General features: G+C 34.5%; 1 protein-coding gene across 10 annotated transcripts in view; it reads right to left on the bottom strand.

Annotated features, from left to right (window-relative positions):
- The window catches only part of LOC119643021 (synaptotagmin-7), a 68075-nt gene extending 47601 nt beyond the window's left edge, over window positions 1–20474 (bottom strand). The window contains exons 1-8 of one of the 10 annotated variants that reach the window (XM_038042374.1): window positions 19827–20082; window positions 19044–19337; window positions 17762–18026; window positions 13261–13423; window positions 13039–13203; window positions 4768–4840; window positions 4336–4638; window positions 4195–4275 (exon numbers count right to left, since the gene is read on the bottom strand). In XM_038042374.1, coding sequence (XP_037898302.1) covers window positions 4195–4275; window positions 4336–4638; window positions 4768–4840; window positions 13039–13203; window positions 13261–13421 — 783 coding nt within the window. In that variant the 5' untranslated portion in view covers window positions 13422–13423; window positions 17762–18026; window positions 19044–19337; window positions 19827–20082. The other 9 variants (XM_038042377.1, XM_038042380.1, XM_038042378.1 and 6 more) reach the window with 9 other exon arrangements.
- Between the last annotated feature and the right edge of the window lie 1453 nt (window positions 20475–21927).

The following is a 21927-nucleotide window of genomic DNA, read 5'->3' as shown; positions in this document are numbered from 1 at the left end:
CTTGACGGTCGTGGGCTAGCGTACCTACCGAGCTTACATGATGTTCAGGTCACAAATTTAAGAACATATTGTAGATCACAAAGAGAATGCCTTATCACAGAAATGTTGACGAAATTAGACAGAAATTACACGCCACTAAATTTAAGTAATATGTAATTTAAGTAATAGGTATGTAATCGGAAAACAATTGCACGGAAACCATGCGAATGAGGTGGAGAAAGATGCCATAGACTTGCAGAGTACAACAGTTAAACAGAGGGGAGCTGTTTTTTAAGACGGAAGGATTTACTATAGTTATGTAAGATAGTGTAATATTTACAATTTATTACCGACGCCATATAATGAAGCAAAAGTAAAAACAGACTTTTGCCGGAACTGCAGGAGCAGTATAGAGAGATAAGATCATATTATTGCCGGGTGCACAACACTTCTTAGCACGACATACCTGGATCGGCACAACCAGGTATGTAAAATAGTACATCAAGCGTCGGGTAAGAAACATAGTATGCAAATACCACAAGTCCCATATTACAAGTATCAGCCAGTGCCTGTAATACAGAATGAGAAAACATTGGAGCAGACAGATCATAACTGACTGTCCAGTCAACGCCAACAAGCATAGTTGTACCAAATTGGCAGAACAAGGTCATCGACATTTTAGACGTTATAATCCTGCTCGCACAAAATACACAACCAGCATGCTCCGGTAAGGTTGCCAAATATACGGAGCAGGTAAAAGAAATGAAAGGCATGTACAATACCGACACACTTTCTAAAACAATAGATATGTCTTACACGGGAGTAGTGCCAAAAACTGCTACGCGGGGTCTTAAGTACTTAGAGATTCATAACATAATTCTTAAAACTCTGAAATTAAAAAATTTAAATTGCATTGCTGGATTATGGCCTATGACGTAACAGACCTCCGCCAAGTTTCAACTTAAAATCAAAGAAAAAAACATTTTACACTAATGCACATTTTTTTTTTACATAAAGTGATTTGCCATATTGGTTTATGTCACACATTACTATTGTAAGAAATGGAAGTGAAGCAATAAAGACCATTTATTTTAAAGTTGAAATGAGTTTGTCAAATTGTTTTACTAGACGGTAACGGTTTTGTTTTACTAAATGGTAATCTTTAATTCAATACAAAAATAGACTTTCGATGGTGTCATAAAATTCAAGCAAATTCTGAAAATTAACGTAATAATTTCTCGAATTCAGGGTAATGAATAAAATTCAATATTAAGAACGTCAATAAAATAATTTGTGAAAGTAGAAAATTTTAGGTCATAAAGAAAATTAATTCAAATATAAAGAAAGGCAAGAAGCATCAATGGCAAAATGGTAGCCCCCGTCTGTTTGGGAACCATAAGCTCCGATGTCTACAGCTGTGAAAGCATAATTTGAAATATAGATTCCTAATGATGTCATAGCGAAGTGACCTATAGAACAAATTTTGTAAAACTTGTTTACTCATTTTTTAACATAAATACTTACCTTTATAATTTGTAACATTTGGTTGCATCTTTCAATCTTTGTTACAGATAGAACTCTGAATAGATGGGGCTGCTAAACTCCCTCGTAAGAAAAAAAGGTTAAGAAGTTTTTGGTTCTGTTTTGGGAGGAAGAGGAAGAGAAGCAGAGTGACGTTCTTGAGTTCACGAAACAAAAACGTGGTCGGACATCTTTTAGTAAAAAGGTGAAGCGATAGAGTAAAGTAAAAGAAAAAAAAGCGAGAAAGACAAGATGGCAAATGGTCTTGTAATCGATATTAATTTTTCTGGATTTTTAATATTACCACACCAACACTAGGCGTAATTCGTTCATCCATAGAACACTACAAGGCTAGTTGAAATTTTGGCAACAGATTATAAGCGCTTGACTAACAAAATTAGCCATTAAGAAATTAATTAAAAATTTAGAAAAATTAAGGAGTAAGAAAATCATAAAATTTAAAAACAGTTGAAAAATTTTGATAATAAAAAAAAAAAAGGAAACTTGTTGGTAATTGAAAATTTACAAACGTTAAAAATACCATACAATTAAAAAATGTGAAAAATATTATAAGGGATTACGAAAAACCAAAACTGTGTAAAAAAATTATAGAAATGGTAAAAATGTCAACCTGTAAGAAGGAGCAATGAAAAACATGAACACATAATAATTTCCTTGATTTCTTTAACACATTTAATGATTGAGAACATAACACAATGATGCAAAAAATTGAACTGTGGAACATGTGCATATATAAAAAAAATATTTACCAATTATATAAACATACATATATATATGTAACGCATAGTCAGCAATTGGCCATAGAACCTATCAAACTCTGTTATACTAAGAACTGGAAAATAAAGGGTAAAAATAATTTACGAAAAGCGAAGGTCCGGAAAATGGTACTAAATGAGGCATTGAAACATAAAGCAGTAACGATCTTCACGAGGCACCTTTCGGATGCTGGTGGGAGAATATGACGAAGAAATTTACGTTATTAAGAACAAAAGTATAAAATGTGCAGTTTTATTATGAAAGGAAGGTAGAGCAGAAGGGTCATCGGGTGCACCTTCAGGGTCCCCTATTATAAATCATGAGCTAAAGGAGACCCTACCTAGTGTGCGATATAAAATTGTGTATTTCTTATATATTGCCTGTGGAATGTCCGTGAGACAAAAAAATTAAAAACCCTCTTATATCTCCCGAACTAACTAGCTCAGCAAAGATACTAGCGTCCGTCTCGATAGTCGCCGATCCTCTTTAAGTGACGCTTTAAAGTGCCCAAAAAAAAAAAAATAATAATAATAATTAAGTCAGTAGTCAATACTTTGAAAGGCCTTTGAAGACTCACAGACATCAAGCGTTACAGATTATAAAAGAGAGAAATAGATTTAGGGGACAAGCAGGAATAATCTGCTTGCTATCAATTGTACCGATGCAATGCGGTAAGCCACACATATTATTCAAATCCCAAACTATATTTTTTCCATCAACGCTCGTTAGGCAGGGCTATGAACGCAACTGTTAAATTTTCCCATATGGATTCGCATGTTTCGAAAATGAACTTGCGCACAGTCGAAACATTCATTTTAAATGAAAATGGAAGATTCGCCACACTATCAGCACGGGCTAAATATCTAAGAAATCACAACTCATTCAAATGATGTTCTTCATATAGAATTACTTATACGAGTATAAGAAAAAGTCAATGAATGGCCGAATTGAATTTTTATGAAGTTGATCTTCGAGAAATTCATATAACAAATCAAAACTGCCCGGATTCATCCTTACAGTTCCTTGAAATTTACCATGGCCACAGAGATAAGTGCTCACACGATATCGCTAGCACTGCAACAACAGTACGTGGTTCAAAAAGCGGTCTTACTCAATATCTTTCCATTCTTTTAAATTTTTTATGTAATCAATCTTCTTCTTCAGTCATCAATAAACAAGCTTGTTTACTTTTATATTAGCTTCCTTATTTATTTATTTGTTTACTAATTAATTTTTAGATTAAAGAACAATGGATTAAGCCTGTTAACGATAAGACCAATATATCCAGTATGAGTTTCTTTGAGGTTTATAGTTGATAACAGTAGCAAAGGTGATAACGAGAGAAAATTGATGGAGTAGATCATCATAAATTCTTCATTTTTGTTATTATTTATAAATATGTTGTTTATGTATACGTTAAATCCTTTATTTTTGTTCTAAAACCATATGCTTTTGCTTTGTAGTTTTGTAAAACAATATGGTAGCGCGGCTGCCTATTGTGCCTACCGCTTTCGAGTTTTTAACACGAAAATGATGTCTCACTGTGCCAGTCCCCTAACACTTTTTAATAAGGTATCTTGTTCAATCCATTCCTCCTGACAAAGTGTAGTATAAACAAAGGTATATATGTATGTATATATTTACAAATATACGTGTACAGATAGTTATGTTAGAGATCTGCTTCTTATTGATTAAACCTTTTCCTCATTTTCTTATAATACAATCGGTTGATGTGCTTTTATTATAAAAGTACAATTTTATGCAACCCCTTTTATGAAATATAACGTACCTTTACAGTGCTACTTTACGAGACTAGAAGATAGTTTTCTAAAAGAGAACTCTGTACAACAAATGTTTTCGACTGCAATTACCTGCAGAGTTTTAGGTTTCAATATATTTATCGAAAAATTTTCTTACCTGGCAAAGTGGCAAAAAAACCTCACCAATCGAATCGTCCCGTGAAAATCGATCGTAATCAAAAACATGTAAATGTAAAACCTACGACGATCGGGAAATTATTCTAAAAGTACGACACATTATTAAATATGTATAACCCACCCGCGATTGTAACTTCTGTATAGGAAACCCTTCAAAATAGAATGTCTCATTCCAGCGGGGATTAAGAGTACGTCTTTTAATCTTGGTTTCCAAACGATGCTTCTTGTCTGGCAGCAATGTGACACGCACATATGGATCTGAGGTGCCACTTAAATCTTTAGCAGGTAGTTCTTTTCCTTGAAGTACTTTTAGGATGAGTGATGTATTTTGAAAATCGTATTCGAGCGAGAAATGTATTTGACCAACGTTTTCACTGGTATCGCAATTGTCAATATACATATCAGTCATAGAAAAATTTTTGTTCTGAAATTGAAAAAGAGAAACGTAGGATCAAAAAAAAAATATATATTTGTATCTTTCTACAAATTCTTTAGTCAAGTTCTAAAGGGAATCATTTCATATGATTCTTTCCATTGTGATATTTCAACTTACAGTTGCATCTTTTGAATTGTCCGCCGTGCTATTGCTACCAGATGTTTTTGATGGCACTGCAGGACTCGAAGACCTGTAACATAGTCGAAAATTTCAACTTTATAAATTTAGTGTGAATAGCCTAACATTGGGTGAAAAATTTCAAGTCCTTTTAGTGGATATAAACTATCAGCAAAACGTTTCTAGAAAAAGACGGAGGAGCATTTTAGTTTAAAACTTCGAGCAACACAAGTTCCGGCCCAAGATGGACAGAACCTAAATATAGAATATGAACAACAACAAGAATTTCAAATGCTCTATATAATAATGCATATGTTTCTTGTTTTATTTCCAATAAACATCTAAAAATTCGAAAAATTGATTTCTTCCTCTATTCACATGAGGCGAGTTACAATTTGGAAACCTCGGTCGTAAGCCGCGTGAAAGTTTTGCTCGGTTTAAAATTTCATGCCTTTTGCGCGAAAATATTAATAAAGCTGTTTCATTCCATCTATTACTTTTAATGATATTAATTTGCTTACATCAATTCCCGTGTTACATTTTGGGCACCATAATTTAGTTTTCTGTTTTGCTCGTTTTTTCTTAGCTTTTCCTCCCAGAAAAGCAATATTTGTGTCAAGACTGGCACCTGAGACATCGGTGGATAACATAAAAGGTTATCTGGCGACGAAAGTCCCATCAGTCAACTTAAAGCGTGTTAGCATCTTCAAAATGGCTCCTTCTCAAGCTAGGGCAATCTCCTCTTTTAAAATATTAGTTCCAACTGAAAACAGTGAAATGTTGTAAACAAATCACTGTGGCCAGTAGGATCCTTAATTAAGGAATATATCCCTCGAGATCGTCCCCGTAATACCAAGGCAATAGTCTTGTCGCCTTCAAAAAACTAATTGTTTCTTCAGGCCCACTATCTCTCATTTATCAAAATGTTAGGGGTTTAAATTCGAAAATTCGTTCCACTTTTCTAAATTCAGTGAGCACGGAGTTTTTCTGTTTGGCCTACACCGAAACTTGGCTAAAACCCGATCTTCATTCGTCGAAATTTTTTCACAATTCTTTCCAAGTCTTCAGAAAAGATCGAGTGAATCGCATTGGTGGTGATGTATTAATAGCCATATCTGCGTCAGTCCCGTCCAATTTAAGTGAATTTCCCACTTCTCCTGACGTTGAATTTATCGCTATTCGTGCGAATATGCCTGATAAACATCTATTTATAACCTGCTCCTATATTCCCCCAAATTCTGATATCTCCATTTACAAAAAACACGCTGCCCTCATTCGTGAAATGGCCAAGCTTGTCTAGACTTAACGATTTGGTCGTTGCATTGGGTGACTTCAACTTGCCTCAAGCCACTTAGTGTAACACTGATAATTCTAGCTGTTTGGTTCCTACTTCAACGTCTGATAGGGCTGTTGTGTTCTTTAGTGAATTGTTTGATCATAATTTGGGTCAATATAATCGTACCCCTAATTGTAATGGTAAACTGCTTGATCTCTGCTTTGCCAATTTTCCAGAGATTTACGTAAATCGTTGTCCACCTTTTAGTTTCCTTATCATCCATAAATATGCATTTCCTTTCATCATATTAATGATGGTTTGTTGAAATGCCTTTATGTGCCAAATCAAACTTTTTTAAATAATTATTATGATTTTCATAAAATCAATATTGTATTACTAAAACATCGTCTTTCACATTTGACCCTTGATTTCTCAACCGGTAGTATTGAAAGCTTATTGCCATCGTTCTACAATACATTAAATCTAGCTATTGCTGCATCTGTTCCGATCAAGCATTGTCGACCTCGAAGCAAATGTCCCCCGTGGTTTAATAAGACAATTAAATATCGCAAGAATAGAAAAAACTCGCTATTCAAAAAATATCGAAAAGTGGCTCTGCGCTCGACTAAGTCGCTTACTCGGTGGCGAGGCATAGATTTAACTCCCTCAACCATCATTATTACTGCAGATACCTTCAGTTCATTAAATCCTCTCTGTTTGCTAATCCTAAATTCTTCTTTAAATTTGTTAACTCCAAAAGAAAAATTTTCACATATCTCTCTCATGTTTCTTTTAATGGCTCTGATTCCTCGGATTCACACACATGTTGTTTGATATTCTTAATACATATTTTTAATTTAAAGATTATCATGTGCAGTACTGGTAGTATTATATTACAATGAAGTTTGAAATGTATAAAACATATCATACATACGTTTGTGTAAGTCAATCTGATTTGGCTACATTCTTGTAATAACCTCTTTAACATATTGCCCACCCTATTATTATGAATTAGTCAGCCGATATTTCCATCCTAATAAATTTGAAACTTGCGGCCGTTTGTGGGCAAGAAAATCTTTCACACCTCCTTGAGGTTGGTTTTAATCTTAATATCACACATGTGAACTGCGTGTTTATATTTCTTAACGTTCTACGAAGCTTAATGAATTTCGAAATCTTTTTGATATTAATAAATTTAATATTTTTGCTGTAAGTGAAATCTGGAACACGGAAAAATATGCAAGTTGAAACGTAACCTATGGTCAAATAGAACGCCTAAGTCTGTGATCGAATCGACGTCCTCCAACTTATGCGAATCTATGAAATACTGAGTAATGAATGACTTTCTTCTTGAGAAAGAAAGCTTCTCACATTTGCTTAGATTTAGTTTCAGAAGATTCACATTATCACAAAATTATCCAAGTCACCTTGAAGTTGGTGTGATTGCGATTCAATAGCGAAGGAGGAAAACAGTTTCACATCATCAGCATAATTTAAGATTTGGCTGGAATTAACCACCGATGGAAGCTCGTTAACGTATAAATTAAATAAAATGGGACCTAAGTGACTTCCTTGAGGTACGCCAGATATAACGGGGAATTCATCCAAGGTGATAAAGTTGAACGAAACCTTGAAGGATCTGTAGTGCAGATAAGAGCTTATCCATTTCAATAAATAGAAAGGGCAGCCAGAGGCTTGGAGTTTAAAGATAAGTAGTCTATGATTAACCATATCAAACGCTTTGCTTAAATCAGTGTATATCACATCTGTGTGAGAGCCACTAGAAAAAGCCTTGAATACCTAACAAGTAAACTCTAACAAGTTAGTGACTTTAGATCGCCCTTTCCGAAAGCCGTGCTAATGCGGAGAAATGTACGAATTAATGGCAAAGGCCAATTGCTGAGTCACAATACGCTCGAACAACTTGGGCAAGACATTCAACTTGGCAATGCCTCTGTAGTTCTCAACAAATTGTCTACTTCCACTCTTGTGGAGAGGAATAAGGAAACTAGTCTTCCAACATGAAGGGAAAACACCTGAATACAAGAACATGTTAAAAATCTTTGAGATCACACCACACAGCTCGACAGCGCAAGATTTAAGTACACATGATGGAATTCCATCAAGTCCTGGCGCACAACTGTATTTTAGAGAACTCAACCCTTTGAAAACATTATCTTCCGAAATAACCAAGTTAGGTATTGAAATCGAGTTAGTTATAGGGTATGGGTAGTTTGCTGATAAATCGAAATTAGCAATCGAAAAGTTTCGTCGGAAATACTCAGCAAATAGATTTGAGATTGCAAAATCATCCGAGGAATCAGAGCCATTAAAAGAAACATGAGAGGGATATGTGGAAATTTTTCTTTTAGAGCTAACAAATTTAAAGAAGAATTTAGGATTAGCAAACAGAGAGGATTTAATGAACTGAAGGTATTTGCAGTAATAATGGTGGTTGAGGGAGTTAAATCTATGCCTCGCCACCGAGTAAGCGAAATGGTCGAGCGCAGAGCCACATTTACATAAAAAAGTTGGATTTGACACATTAAGGCAGTTCAACGAACCATCATTCATATGTGGAAAGGATATACACATTGATGGATGATAAGGATCCTCAGGTAAACTAAAAGTTAGGCAACGATTTACGTTAATATCAGGAAAGTTGGCAAAGCAGAGATCAAGCAGTTTACCATTACAATTAGGGGTACGATTATATTGAACTAAATTGTGATCAAGCTATTCATTAAAGAACACAACAGCCTTATCAGACGATGAAGTGGGAATCAAACAGCCAGAATTATCAGTGCTACACCAACTGACTTGAGGCAAATTGAAGTCACCCAATGCAACGACCAAATCGTTAAGTCTAGACCGCTTGGCCACTTCACAAATGAGGGCAGCGTGTTTCGTGTTAATGGAGATATCAGAATTTGGGGGACTATAGGAGCAGGTTAGAAATAGCTGTTTATTAAGCATTATCGCACGAATGGCGATAAATTCAACGTCAGGAGAAGTAGGAAATTCAATTAAATTGGACGGGACTGACGCAGATATGGCAATTAATACACCAATGCGATTCCCTCGATCATTTCTAAACACTTGGAAAGAATTGTGAAAAAATTTCGACGAATGAAGATCGGGTTTTAGCCAAGTTTCGGTGTAGGCCAAACAGAAAAACTCCGTGCTAACTGAATTTAGAATAGTAGAACGAATTTTTGAATAAAGGACCCTAACATTTTGATAAATGAGAGATAATGGGCTTGAAGAAACATTTAGTTTTTTGAAGGCGACAAGACTATTGCCTTGGTATTACGGGGACGATCTCGAGGGATAAATTCCTTAATTAAGGATCCTACTGGCCACAGTGATTTGTTTAACAACATATCACTGTTTTCAGTTGGAACTAGTATTTTAAAAGAGGAGATTGCCCTAGACTGAGAAGAAGCCATTTTGAAAATGCTAACGCGCTTTAAGTTGACTGGTGGGACTTTCGCCGCCAGATAACTTTTTATGTTATCCACCGATGTTTCAGGTGCCAGTCTTGATACAAATATTGCTTTTCTGGGAGGAACTGCCGTCAAGCAAATATCATTAGTTGAAACAGGAGGGTTCGCGGTTGGGGAGTTTAGAGTTGGGAAGAATATAAATGGCGTTATCGTCCTTGCACCAGCAGGTTGTGCGACTTGCCCAGTCTGGTGATCAGCGTTCACATTCGAGCAGCCAGGGGGAGTGGGTGATTTATTTTTCTCTTTATTATTTTTAGGCGATGGCGCTTGGCTAGAGTGGTAGGCGGCCCTGGGCGGAGATACCCTTGTCACTTCAGCGTAACTTAAAACGGAAGGACTTGCCGGCTTGTTTGTAACTACTTTGTTACGACTCAACAATATCGGAAACATTAACGTTCATTTTAGACTTAGAGGGAGCGGTAACTTGTACCAACGAATCAGATTTAGAGGAACTCAGAGGTGACGTCCCACACGCTACGCGTAGTTATTTTTCTGGCTTGGGTAGAAGATGACTGCTCAATAAAACGACACTCACCAAACCTAGACTTAATTGGTTCAAACTTCTCCCACCAGAAGCCGAGATTTCTACTCAATTCCGAGAAACCATTTCCCGTCTCGGTGAAAAGTTTGTAAAAATCAATGTCCCGCTGCCTACAGTGAGGACATGACCATCTTAAGCCTTTGGAAGGGTCAGCGACTGCGTCAGCAGCACGGCCGAGAATACCGGCACACTTTACATGACCAAAGCGCTCGCAGAGCCAACAAGAAACGAATCTATCCGATTCCGGGCATGTTTTTGCGCGACATGGTGTGTATAAGCACTCCATGTCAAGCCAACGAAAAGAAGGAAGTGGATTATTAGGGCCAAAAAGAAAAAAAATTCAAAAGAATCTACTACTCTAAGTTTATCTACAAATTTAAGTAATTTAATAAAACTTCTCCGTTATGTTAAAATTCTGATCGAGCAAAAGGGATATTAAATAGACTGGGCACAGGAAGAGTTTTGGCACCGGCTCAAAATTTAATTCATGGCTAGATGAACGTAAGTGTTCTTTCACAACACTCAAAGCATGGACACTTAAACCATATCAAGGGGAGCAAATTATTATTAAAAACCGATTTGCCTTATTTCGTAGACCCATGAACTTTGCCAGATAAAACCTGCAACACTCCAGAATTTACTATACCAACCAGAATGGAAATCGGGCATTATAATATATACTTCAATTTACCATCTGTCTTTTTAAAAATTATAATAGATTTAACACCTTATATTGTACGGTGCATTATCGTCTGTCCCCACTGCAATTTAAGAATAATGCGAAATATGACTTATTTAAAAAACTTTTTAAACCTTTATGTGAATGGAAATAAGCAATTTCTTACATATTAACACCTTGAGTGCCTGAGCTATCACGACTTATACAGGTGTAATTTAGATGATGAATTTTGTCTGACATCTTTAACAAATACTAGAAGAGCTAAGAAACGTCGACACTATTCTTAATTAAAACCCGAAAATATATCGAAAATTTATCGCAGACAATGCGCTAGTCTAAAAATTGTTGTGTCCATTTATTGAATATACATCGTTAATAGCTAAATGCGTTATAACAGTAAATGGCCATTTTTTAGTTGTGAACATTTTGATATTTTTAACAACATCAAAAGTTAACTGAGCGATTTCATTCTCTGTAAAAAGATCAAGATTGCCATTAACTACAAAGGCGGATGTTTGCTTGTGTTGATCATATATCGCAGTAGTAACTAAAGTTTGCTTTATGATCCAGGATTGGAAACGTCGAGTTATTTTGCTCAATAAGAAATGGATTTGAAGTAAACTAATCTTTGCCTTGTTTTTGTTGTTCAATTCACCTATTTTTAGCTTTCGACGAATAATACGGTTTTGGTATACACTTTCCGCGGAAGTATGGCTTTAGTTACAACTCACATACCTTAGGATCAGCACAATCAGTAGCTTTATGCATTCCAATTAAAACACCATAGTTCGGCTTCATGCGACAACAACGTTCGCTATATCTAACAGGGGTGTGCAATTCTAGCGAATAACAGTGCGGAATAATTTTCTTACATTCTAGCGTGGAGTATTTAAGCGCATTACGCCGTTTTTGAAATAGTTAAGTTTTCTACACATAAAAACTGAGGTGTTTAGAAAAAGCTGAATTTCTTGCGTATTAAGATCTGATCCGCCTCAAGTTCTTATGTGTAGGCATATACTAAGCTCGACTTCCAGTCCTTGATAAAAAGACGACGCAAAAGATAGACAGGAATGTTGTTTACATTACTTTATATTACCCTTGTAAGTACAAACGTGTATGAAATTTCGTCATTGCATATACTAAAGTGTCCGAAATGTCAAATGCAGGTCTCATTCAGATAGAAGAGTCCGCTAAATAAAAGATTATAGAACACTCGTTAAATTCCTCTTTGCTTATATCTTCACTTGGGCTAAATAATAAAGATTTGACAGGACAAAAATTGTTTTGTTCTAATAGTTTTAAAACAAGTTTATTCTTTTGTGCCACGAGTACCTCAAAATTTGTATATAAGTATGACTGAATTGTGTTTTTATTTATTTTTACACAGTTCTTCTGGCTTAGAAAATTTATTGTAGAATCATAGATAATCGTCTGCTTGGTTTTTTCTTATAACATCAAAAAAAGGAATATTTCCTTAAATTTTCAATAAAAAAATTTTAAGTGCATACAGTAGACTATTAATACATTAGGGTTATGTTTGCAACCTAAATTTAATATAATAAGTATTTAGGTTCGAAACGAAAATGTAGGGGGTGATTGATTTGTTATCTCCCGAGGGTGTATTAGTAGATTTTGAAGAGTTTATAACGTATATTTCGGGTCAAAATATATTTTAAATTTAGATGACAATTCTAGAAGGCTTCTCCATAGTTTGAGAATTTCTTCTTATTGTACTGAGTAGTATGCGGTAAATGTGTTCAAAATTATAGTAAAACTACGACGAACAACATTTGCTCAATGTGTATCCGCAGTTATATATATAATCTTATCCGAAATTCATTTTTAATTCGACAAAAATGCAAGGAACAAGTTAGGCGGGGCAATAGGTTGTTTGTCTCAAAATTCAAAAGGGTCAAATACACTGTAGTAAGCAATAATTTGCATCTAGGAAAAATACTTTTAAATTAAAGAGCTGAGGTTCCGATAGATCTGCTAAATAAATAATTAATTTTTTAGTATAAGGGACCAAATGACCCTGACATTATGGACTACGAATCAAGAACCAGTTACTGAACACTCTTTCTGGACTATAAACGATTTTTTTTTGAAGCAAGGGCTTCAATCTGATTTTCTAACGCATTATGTATTAGTATGCGCCTGTGAATAAATAAGGGACGTTCTGGGAACGTTCTCCGTATTTGCAAATTTCCTATCCATGAGAAAATACTGCGGATAACGATTATCTAGAATATTATTTATGTTAACTTACCCGATAAGGGGTGTTTTCAGATTAAGAAATCCATTTAATTTGCGATTGAGGTTATTTTGTAAAGGATTAGCCGGTGTAGTTGTTAGCTGAGTTTGTTGCGGTTGCGGTGGTTTTGAAGGTTGTGTGACGACATCATAAATATCTTGAACGCCAGCTTGCGGTACTCTAGCGTAAATATACTCATTTAATATTTATTTATGAAAAAAACTTGCCCATACGTACTTTAGACTATAGCTGCTGGAGTTTTCGTCTTCAGTAGGTTCTATAAACTGTAATTGTGAACGTTTGTGACGCCACCATAAATACCCTCCAGCCAAAAATAGTGATATTGTAATCAATATCGCCAAAATTGCTAAGCACGCTATCAATATGAGATTGGCCATTTCTGTAAGGAAAGTAGCCACATGGTTTAGCATTATATTCAAAACTTTGCTCCATTAAAATAATATCGTGTTAAAAATTTTATATCTATACTACAATCAAAATTTCGAATTTCCTCCACCGATCCTTTAATGTTTTAAGTGCCCAAGGTTTCAATTTTACCATACACGTACAATTTTGTTTATTACTGTTGCCTTGGCTTTTCTTCTGCGCTACTCGATTGATAATTTGCTCTTATTTTATATTAATGAAGACTGAAGCATACATGTAAGATTACCCAAGTGGAATGTAGTTTTGTTTATCATTGGTAGATAGGAGGATCTTATCATTCCATCCGTATCAGTAAGAAACATGAAAAGTAGATAGTATATAGCTTATACATCTTTAGTTGGATGTCGGACGGTTAAAGAAACTAAAATAGAAAGCTGAAGTTTAGCGCACTTCATGTTTACACATAAAGCCGGGAAAGAAACATAAAGCGTCCATGATTATATCGAAAATTGGTAAGAAATTGAAAAAAAAACATAAAAACATGAAAATTGGAAAACATTATGCCAAATATTATATGATTTCCAGAAGTTGCCGACCTTAGTATTGATAGGAACATTTAATTTAAAGCCCCAGAACAATGCATAACCGTTTACTTTCTCTGTAGAATGAAACTGAGACGATCAGTTGCGAAATCATAGCAATGGTTCAATAACAAACAGTTAAAATAGCAGTGAAGATACAGATGCCATTTCCTGGAATTGTTGGTACGAAAACTATAAACAAAAGTTTACAAACTCTTTGTGATGTAGGTATGTAAATATGAAATCAGAATTTACATACAGATGTTTTTTTTTTCTACATCTTGGACATCTGGGAACAGTAAGCAGTCGTAATACTACCTTTGACTTTAACTTCGACAGGAAGCCGATATTCTCAGCTGGGTGGGGCCAGCAGGATGTGGTCCGTTATTAGCTGTGAAATTCTAGTGGAACAGTTACAATCAAAAGCAACTAACAGCAATTATTCGATTTGAACCTTTTGCTCTACAAAAAATAAGCGATATATTAGTTTGGGGAAAAAGAAATCCATTATTTTTATATGAACTTCACGACTTTATTTAACATGCTTCGGATTGTCCGATTTGAGTCAAATATGCACCGTTTTGTTGTATGATTTGTTGCCATTTTAAAGGTCATTTCAAAATGCCTCTCTCATAGAAGTCCTGGTCTCTATTTGCAAAAAACTCTAGTAGTCGATTTTCACAATCCTCCCTAGATTCCAATTTTTTATCATTAAAGAAATTTTGCAATGCAAGAAAAAGATGACAATCGCTTGGTGCCAAGTCCGGACTGTATGGCGGATGCATTAAAACTTCCCAACCAAGCTCCTGAAGTTTCTGGCGAGTCACTGTAGATGTGTGTGGCCTAGCGCTGTCCTGGTGGAACACGACACCTCTCCTGTTGGCCAATTCTGGCCGTTTCTGGTCAATCGCCATCTTCAAACGGTCCAGTTGTTGACAGTAGAGATCAGAATTTAGCGTTTGGCCATATGGAAGCAACTCATAATAAATAATCCCCTTCCAGTCCCTCCAAATGCATAGCAAAACCTTCCTGGCCGTTTGAGGTGCTTCACCGCTCTTTGACCACGATCGTTTTCGCACAGGGTTATCGTATGTGATCCATTTCTCATCTCCAGTCACCATCCGTTTAAGAAATGGGTCTATCTCATTCCGTTTGGCCAAGGCTTCGCAGATGGAAATTCGATCCATCATGTTTTTTTCTGTTAATTGGTGTGGCACCCGAACATCGAGCTTCTTTTTGAATCCAGCTTTGTGTAAATGGTTTAAAACTGTTTTATGGTCGATTTTTAGTTCCTGGGCGATGTTACGTCTGCTAACATGCCGGTCAACTTCGATCATTTCTCCGATTTTATCGACATTTTCGACGACCGGCCAACCTGTGCGAGGTGCATCTTTAACATCAAAAATTCCTGAACGGAATCTACGAAACCAAAATTGCACATAATTGGCTGTTACAGTATCGGAACCATAAACACCATTCACAATTTTAGCCGCCTGGCTTGCATTTTCGCCTTTGTCAAAGAAAAACTGTAAAATGTACCGAATTTTCTCTTTGTTCACTTCCATTTTTAACACGCTGTAACTCACAACTAAATGCACCAAAAAAAAAACAGCAAAAGAATTTTTTTTACTGCGAAATGTCACCTTTCCAACGAGCATAAATATGAAATTGTTTGATCGATACTTTACGAGAAATCTATCAGTGCAGTCATCTACCGACAAAATAATGGATTGCTTTTTCCCAAACTAATATCAAAAAAGGCAAGGTTAGTTTTTTACAAGACATCCCTTTACCTATCAATCCATAAAGCGAAACGGGTTCGCGATGCTCAAGTATTCAATTGGGTAGAGATAGCCCATGCGACTTACTTATCATACTCGGGTCCTTCCTATTACCGCATATTTGCGGCTTCTCACTTCTTATTAAACTGTACCACAATGGCTCGAAAGTCATGTTCCTTCTCAAAAGATCAACAGTTTTTTTGGCGTAAGATACATTTGTAGTCATGTAGATGGGAAAGTTGTATAGCTAGCGATAGGCTATAATTCGAACAAAATACTTTCTTTTTCATTTTCGTACAATGAACGGTCGACGTAGGATTTTTTGAAAATATTGATTATTGTGGCATTGGAGAATGTTTGAATAAAACCCTTCGATTTTTGATCAAATATGTTTTAAAATAAACTGAATTTTTTAGACGAATACATAGAATCCTCTAAAAAATGCCTCTTTTAAGACACTATAAAATGTTCGGATGAGAAAAATGGCAATTGTACGATTTCTTCCATAGGCAATTTTGAAAAACCACGTCCCGAGATTCGTCTAAAGTTTCGATATATATTAGAGACATATTTTCTTATATTAACGGCTCTTAAGTTCGTAGCCATGCAATGATTGTCTCAGTGAGGCTACGCTACCATATTTTCATTCGGAAACGGTTTTCTGAAAGAAACTATTCGGTCATCGCCGAATCTTTTATACCGTTATTCTTTGCACCTTTATTCTAAAAAAAACAAACAAAGTAAAAGAACTAAGTTTTCATGCTCTATAATATGAAGTGGGCGAGGCTGATTTTTTCTGTACTCAATATAAAAGCTTTTGTTGCATAAGCAGGTGGGCCTTATAGATAGACCCTTTTAAAAGGTTAGACCACTTCCAAATTGTTTTAGAAATTGGTATGCGGTATCTTCATTTTCGCTAACAGGGGGATGTTTACCTAACTTGAAAATGATCAAGAATTTATATACTTTATGGGGTTTTGAAGCTTGTTTCTGCGCTTTACAAAATTATTGAAAAAAAATTAAATTGCGATAAACCATAAAAGCGTCGTCAAGTTTTCCCATTTTTGAACAGATACTACATCATCGCCTATAGAATATACGTTCAAATTATTGTAGTTTTGTCTGCTATAGAATAATAATAATACTAGAATAATGTATAATAATGACCAAATTCCCTGTTTTTATTCCTTTTAAAAAACGGAAGTGTTCTCACTTTGCGTACTGCAGGCGTGTCCGTCAACCATTTTCAATACCAGTCAATGCCCGAGAACTTTCGATATTTGCGCGAAATTAAAACTAAAATTTGGCAGCTTTATTTTTGCGGCCGGGATAATATTTACAACAGGCATTACAGTTCGGACAACTGGAAAAAAGGACATGCTAAATCAACTCAGAATTTGATGCTAATCAAGAATATACTTTGTGGGAACTTTGAAGCTTCCTTTTGGGCGTTCCAAACGTTTGACAACATGAATCCCTCTCCCTTCGATGATGGGTATAAAAACATTAACATCTTTTCTTTGAAATATTTACCGGCCGATTTATCTCTTAATGAGATAATAGGAACACATCAATCTGATGTTTCCTTTAAGTTTCGGCAAGAGAAGAATGCAAATGCTATAAAAAGTCTCAAAACAGCTTAGGAAATTAAAATTATTAAAGGCATGAAAAACTTTGATGAATTCTGAAATGTGGTTTTGCACAGTGACCAATATCAACCCCGTTTAAAAGGAAAAGGGAATATTCAAATTTAGTTAACAAAAGTTTCGGTCAGAAAATTTGATTGATGATATCGTCGTCGTCGATACCAACAAATGGCTACGTCCTCCAAAATATCATATAAATTCGGTTAATAAAAGTTTTGATTCATACAATGGATTCACTATGTAACTTCCCAAATTAGTGCAAAAATATCTGTCCAATCTGATGCATTATTAATAAATAATTTTTATATTCGCTGAACATTCTTTTCATCAATTTCTTATTCACCTTGATTCGAATTGTTTAGATAATACTCCTCTATTATTGCCTTCTTCTTGCTCGAAGTCGAACAAATTATTGTTGTGATTTATTTGCGCCTTCGACAAATCGTTTTTTTTTCTTCTTAATAAGGTTACCATTTGAATTCGCCGGCTTCACACACGGAGTTTTCTCCAGTTCAAAAACACACATTTAGTTTTCCATGCAAATGATTTCAAGACTAGGTTGCTTAGGTGATTATATACTTCTTCTAACATTATTTCTTCAATCAGTCCTGCAAAAGATGATGGTAGAATATTTCTGCCAATTAATTAAGCGGATGATATCTTTCACTTTTTGACTAAGAACTGTTTTCACATATTGTAAATAAAATTATTATGTGACAATAACTTTTCTTATGTGAACGATTGAAACATCTTGATTTAGGTCATTAAGTAACTGTTTATTCTTGGCTCACATAATTGTTTTCATCTGTAAGCACATAGAAGCAAGATAGCATTGACTCGTAAAAACTTTTTTACGAAAAGGTTTGTAAAAATTTGCTTTTATCATCAAATTAATGGAAATCCTCCATAACTTCGAAGAATTCGATAGACGAAGTGGTAACAAGTAAATTATACTGGATTTCAAATTAATACGAGAGTTTATGGTATTTTAAAATCACCTAGAAACCCGATGAAGAAATTCGCCAGGCAATTAAGCACTTTATTAGGAGCTACTGAGCATTTCAAATGAAGCCGCAGGCCACATCATGCTTCCTCAAAATCGGCTTTAATTTCGTTTCATATAAATACCGCAAATAAAACCATAAATACATTCAAATATATCAACGCGATAGGGTTATTAGTTTTCTGTTATGATTTACGTTTTGAACTCTCTCATTTATTTTAAATCAGATTGATTTTATGACTTATCGAAGATTATCAATGACGTAATAATGCAACGTAAAAATTTTTTAGAGATAAATGAATTTGCTTTGCTTTTCTATTTACCAGAAGCTTTTCACAAAGCATGGCAGACTGAAGGTAATATTGTACGAAATTTCTTAAAAAACCACACATATTTCCAAACCATAAACGCTTGTAGCAAAATAGTTTATTAGACTAAACAAATTATCGTCTTTCTGGAAATGTCTCGGCGTTGTCAATGGAGGTATAAAATGGATGTTTTCTAATGAAACTAGTGTCCTTATATTCGATAATTGAAAGTGGTCCAAAAAAAGCCAATTTGTTTTTTTTTTTGTAAAACCATATAACGCCACATACACAAATTATCATATTTTTGCATTCACCAGTATTATGTTTTAGGAGTAACAGCCCTGAAAATTGTTTTTTTGGCACTGCTGAGTTATTTTAAAAACAGTACACCATATCCCTTTTAGCGTCCAAACGTTTCGCTTTAAACGCCGCATTTTCTGCTATCACAATATCAGGTTGGCCATAAAAATAGCAGTTGTATTATATCACAACAACCACCTCAAAAAATCCATAATTGTTTTGTCCAATACGAATTTCTAACGGAGCAAATAGGATGGTGAGTTAGATCCACTATCGTTACCGATAGAGATTTGTGCCATTTCAAATCACTGTTAAATGAAAAGCTTTATAAAAAAACATATTAAAAAATCCCCATTTTCTTTACACAAGACATAGAAAACCTAAGGGAAAAATTATTTGCCAAAGAGAAATAGATACATAAGAAGTGCATAGAGCATATGTGTACATTTACATGCACTCATAAGTCATTACACAACGCTACGCTAATCTCAAATCAAATAATTACCGTTATTACACTCTTAAGACTTAAAAAATAAAAATGTGAACCATTCTCATAATTATTATTATCATTGACCGTTGTTATAGCACATCGTTCTATTTATTGTAGTTGCGGTTAAGTAAATGATAACAAAATTAAATTGAGTTTAAACGTGTATGAGTATATGTCTGTACACATTCACCTGAGCAAAGTTAATGTATCTACAAGATAACATGAATTACGACATGTCATCCCTTTTCTCTTTTTATGTTTTTGGTTTTAAACGCCTTCTTTGTGCAATTAGAGAATATATATTTACTCATCCATATAACATGCGTATGCATGCGTACAGAAAGTCTATTCCAACTCCTTCATTAACTTCTGAAACATTTTTTGCTTAATTTTTAAAAATTTAATAATGTTTTGTTTTTGTTCGCTTGCTGTGAAGCTGTTTCTTATTGCCCGTTTTGCATGGGTTGTTCCCTTAGCATGCGTTATTTGCACAAACACAAACAAATAAATGTCACACAGGAACTGCTCTAAATCTTATTTTTATATACTTTATTCTTTACTATTGCCCCGTCTTCTTTAAAAAAAAATTTTTATATTTTCAATGACGTAGTAAATTTTAATTATGTTTGTAAGACCACGGTAACAGAAAGAATCTGTTTACATTATTTGCTACCAAACTTTATGAAACGTTTTGCAAACAAACCAGAAAAGAATTGATAGAAACTCCATATGTTTGTGTGCTTTGCTCTATTCTACTTCACTTAATTTTATTGCAAGTATCTATAGTATCTTTTACAGCCACACTATTTTACAAGTTATATTCAAATCGATTCGTTTCCAGGTTTCTTCCTACTGCGTCTTTTTTAACGGAATTACAGCCATATATAAAGTGCACTTTTGGGGTTTAAAAACTTTATACGGATATATATTCCCTATAAACATTTTTGTACTAATTTGACTGCCGATCAATAGCTTCCAACAGATAAAGCTAAAATGTCTTTATTCCTTCTACGAAATTTCATATTAGTCTGCAAGCGTGCTGAATAGGGAAATATCAACAACAAGCGCGTTCAATGGGCTTAGATATTTTTCTCCTGTTAATGTATATATATATGTTATATTCAGAACATTCCATCTGAATGAAACATTTTCTTATCCATCAAATAGTCTGTAATTTCTAGAAACAATTATAATCACTCATTCTCACCGTCGCATATATATGTGCAAAGATGAAAAGCAAAATGATGAAGCGAACTCAAATAATTTCTGGGGAAAACATTTTCCTACTTTTCCGGCTACGTATTTATCACGGAATATATGATTATTCATCCAGCAGCAAGTGGTTGTTCTTGAAGTTAAGTTTTCTGCTTTGTCTTGTTTGTTGCAAACTTCAATCATGGCATAAATTTCACTTCATTCCTTATCGAATACTCGCAAACTTATCGTCCTTGGTGTGACACCGCTACCTTTTCATATTCTCCTCGGCAAACACCTAGGGGTAATTACGTATCTGAAAGTTATTTCATTTAGCATTAGTTCATGAATGAACTAATTTAAAATAATGTTAATGTCATTTTCGGTCTTTAAATCAATAGAAAGCTGAGGTGTAATTGTATAATAATTTTAAACTTGTTTTTATGTTTTTTAAAGTAAACAGTTTGGACTATTTACATTTTTTTAAGTGAAGTCGTTTAAATATTTTTAATTTTTTAAACGAAGTTTTTGGAACGTTTTCGTCGTAAAATAAAGATCTTATTTTATATAAATTATACCATGTTTTATAATTAGTTCTAATTCTTTTTCCTGCCTTGTGGATGTCAGTTGGATTACTGCTGCTGATACCTTCATCTACATAACAAGTTGATTTTGAGTCTATTTCAGCATTAAAACCTCCTTCCTATTGTGCAGAGTGCAGCGTGCATAAACTATGTACGTTACATTTTTATGTTTATAATCCAAAAGTCGTGTCTTGAATAAACGTCTAAACAACGATTTGAGGATGCCGAAACTGGAACACGTTGTTCTTATCCCTCAAATGTTTCAGCAATCTAATGAAATTGTTTAATAAATAAATTAATAAAATAAAAATTTTTTTATATTCCTACCTTTGCTTACCTTTAACAAAGTCACATCACAATATTGTAACTATTTTTTCTTCCATTTTTAATACACTCTTCTTTTAGCTTGTTCAATTTTTTCAAAGTTTCTTTTTAGACTTGTAATATCGTTATTCGTTGTTGATCAAAAATAGTGACGCGCCAAACACTCACTATAATGCAAATATTCTGTAATAAACGCGTAACTTATTTGATTAACGTGATTTATTTTTAGCGAAAAATTCGAATTTTTTCTATAAATTTATTAAATAATTTCAGTTCTGCCAATATTTTGCAAGCTTACCAAATTTT

The sequence above is a fragment of the Glossina fuscipes genome, unplaced genomic scaffold (assembly GCF_014805625.2).
Source record: "Glossina fuscipes isolate IAEA_lab_2018 unplaced genomic scaffold, Yale_Gfus_2 308, whole genome shotgun sequence".
NCBI lineage: Eukaryota > Metazoa > Arthropoda > Insecta > Diptera > Glossinidae > Glossina > Glossina fuscipes.
Note: the sequence above shows the minus strand (reverse complement) of the source record. Positions and strands in the feature narration are given on the sequence as shown.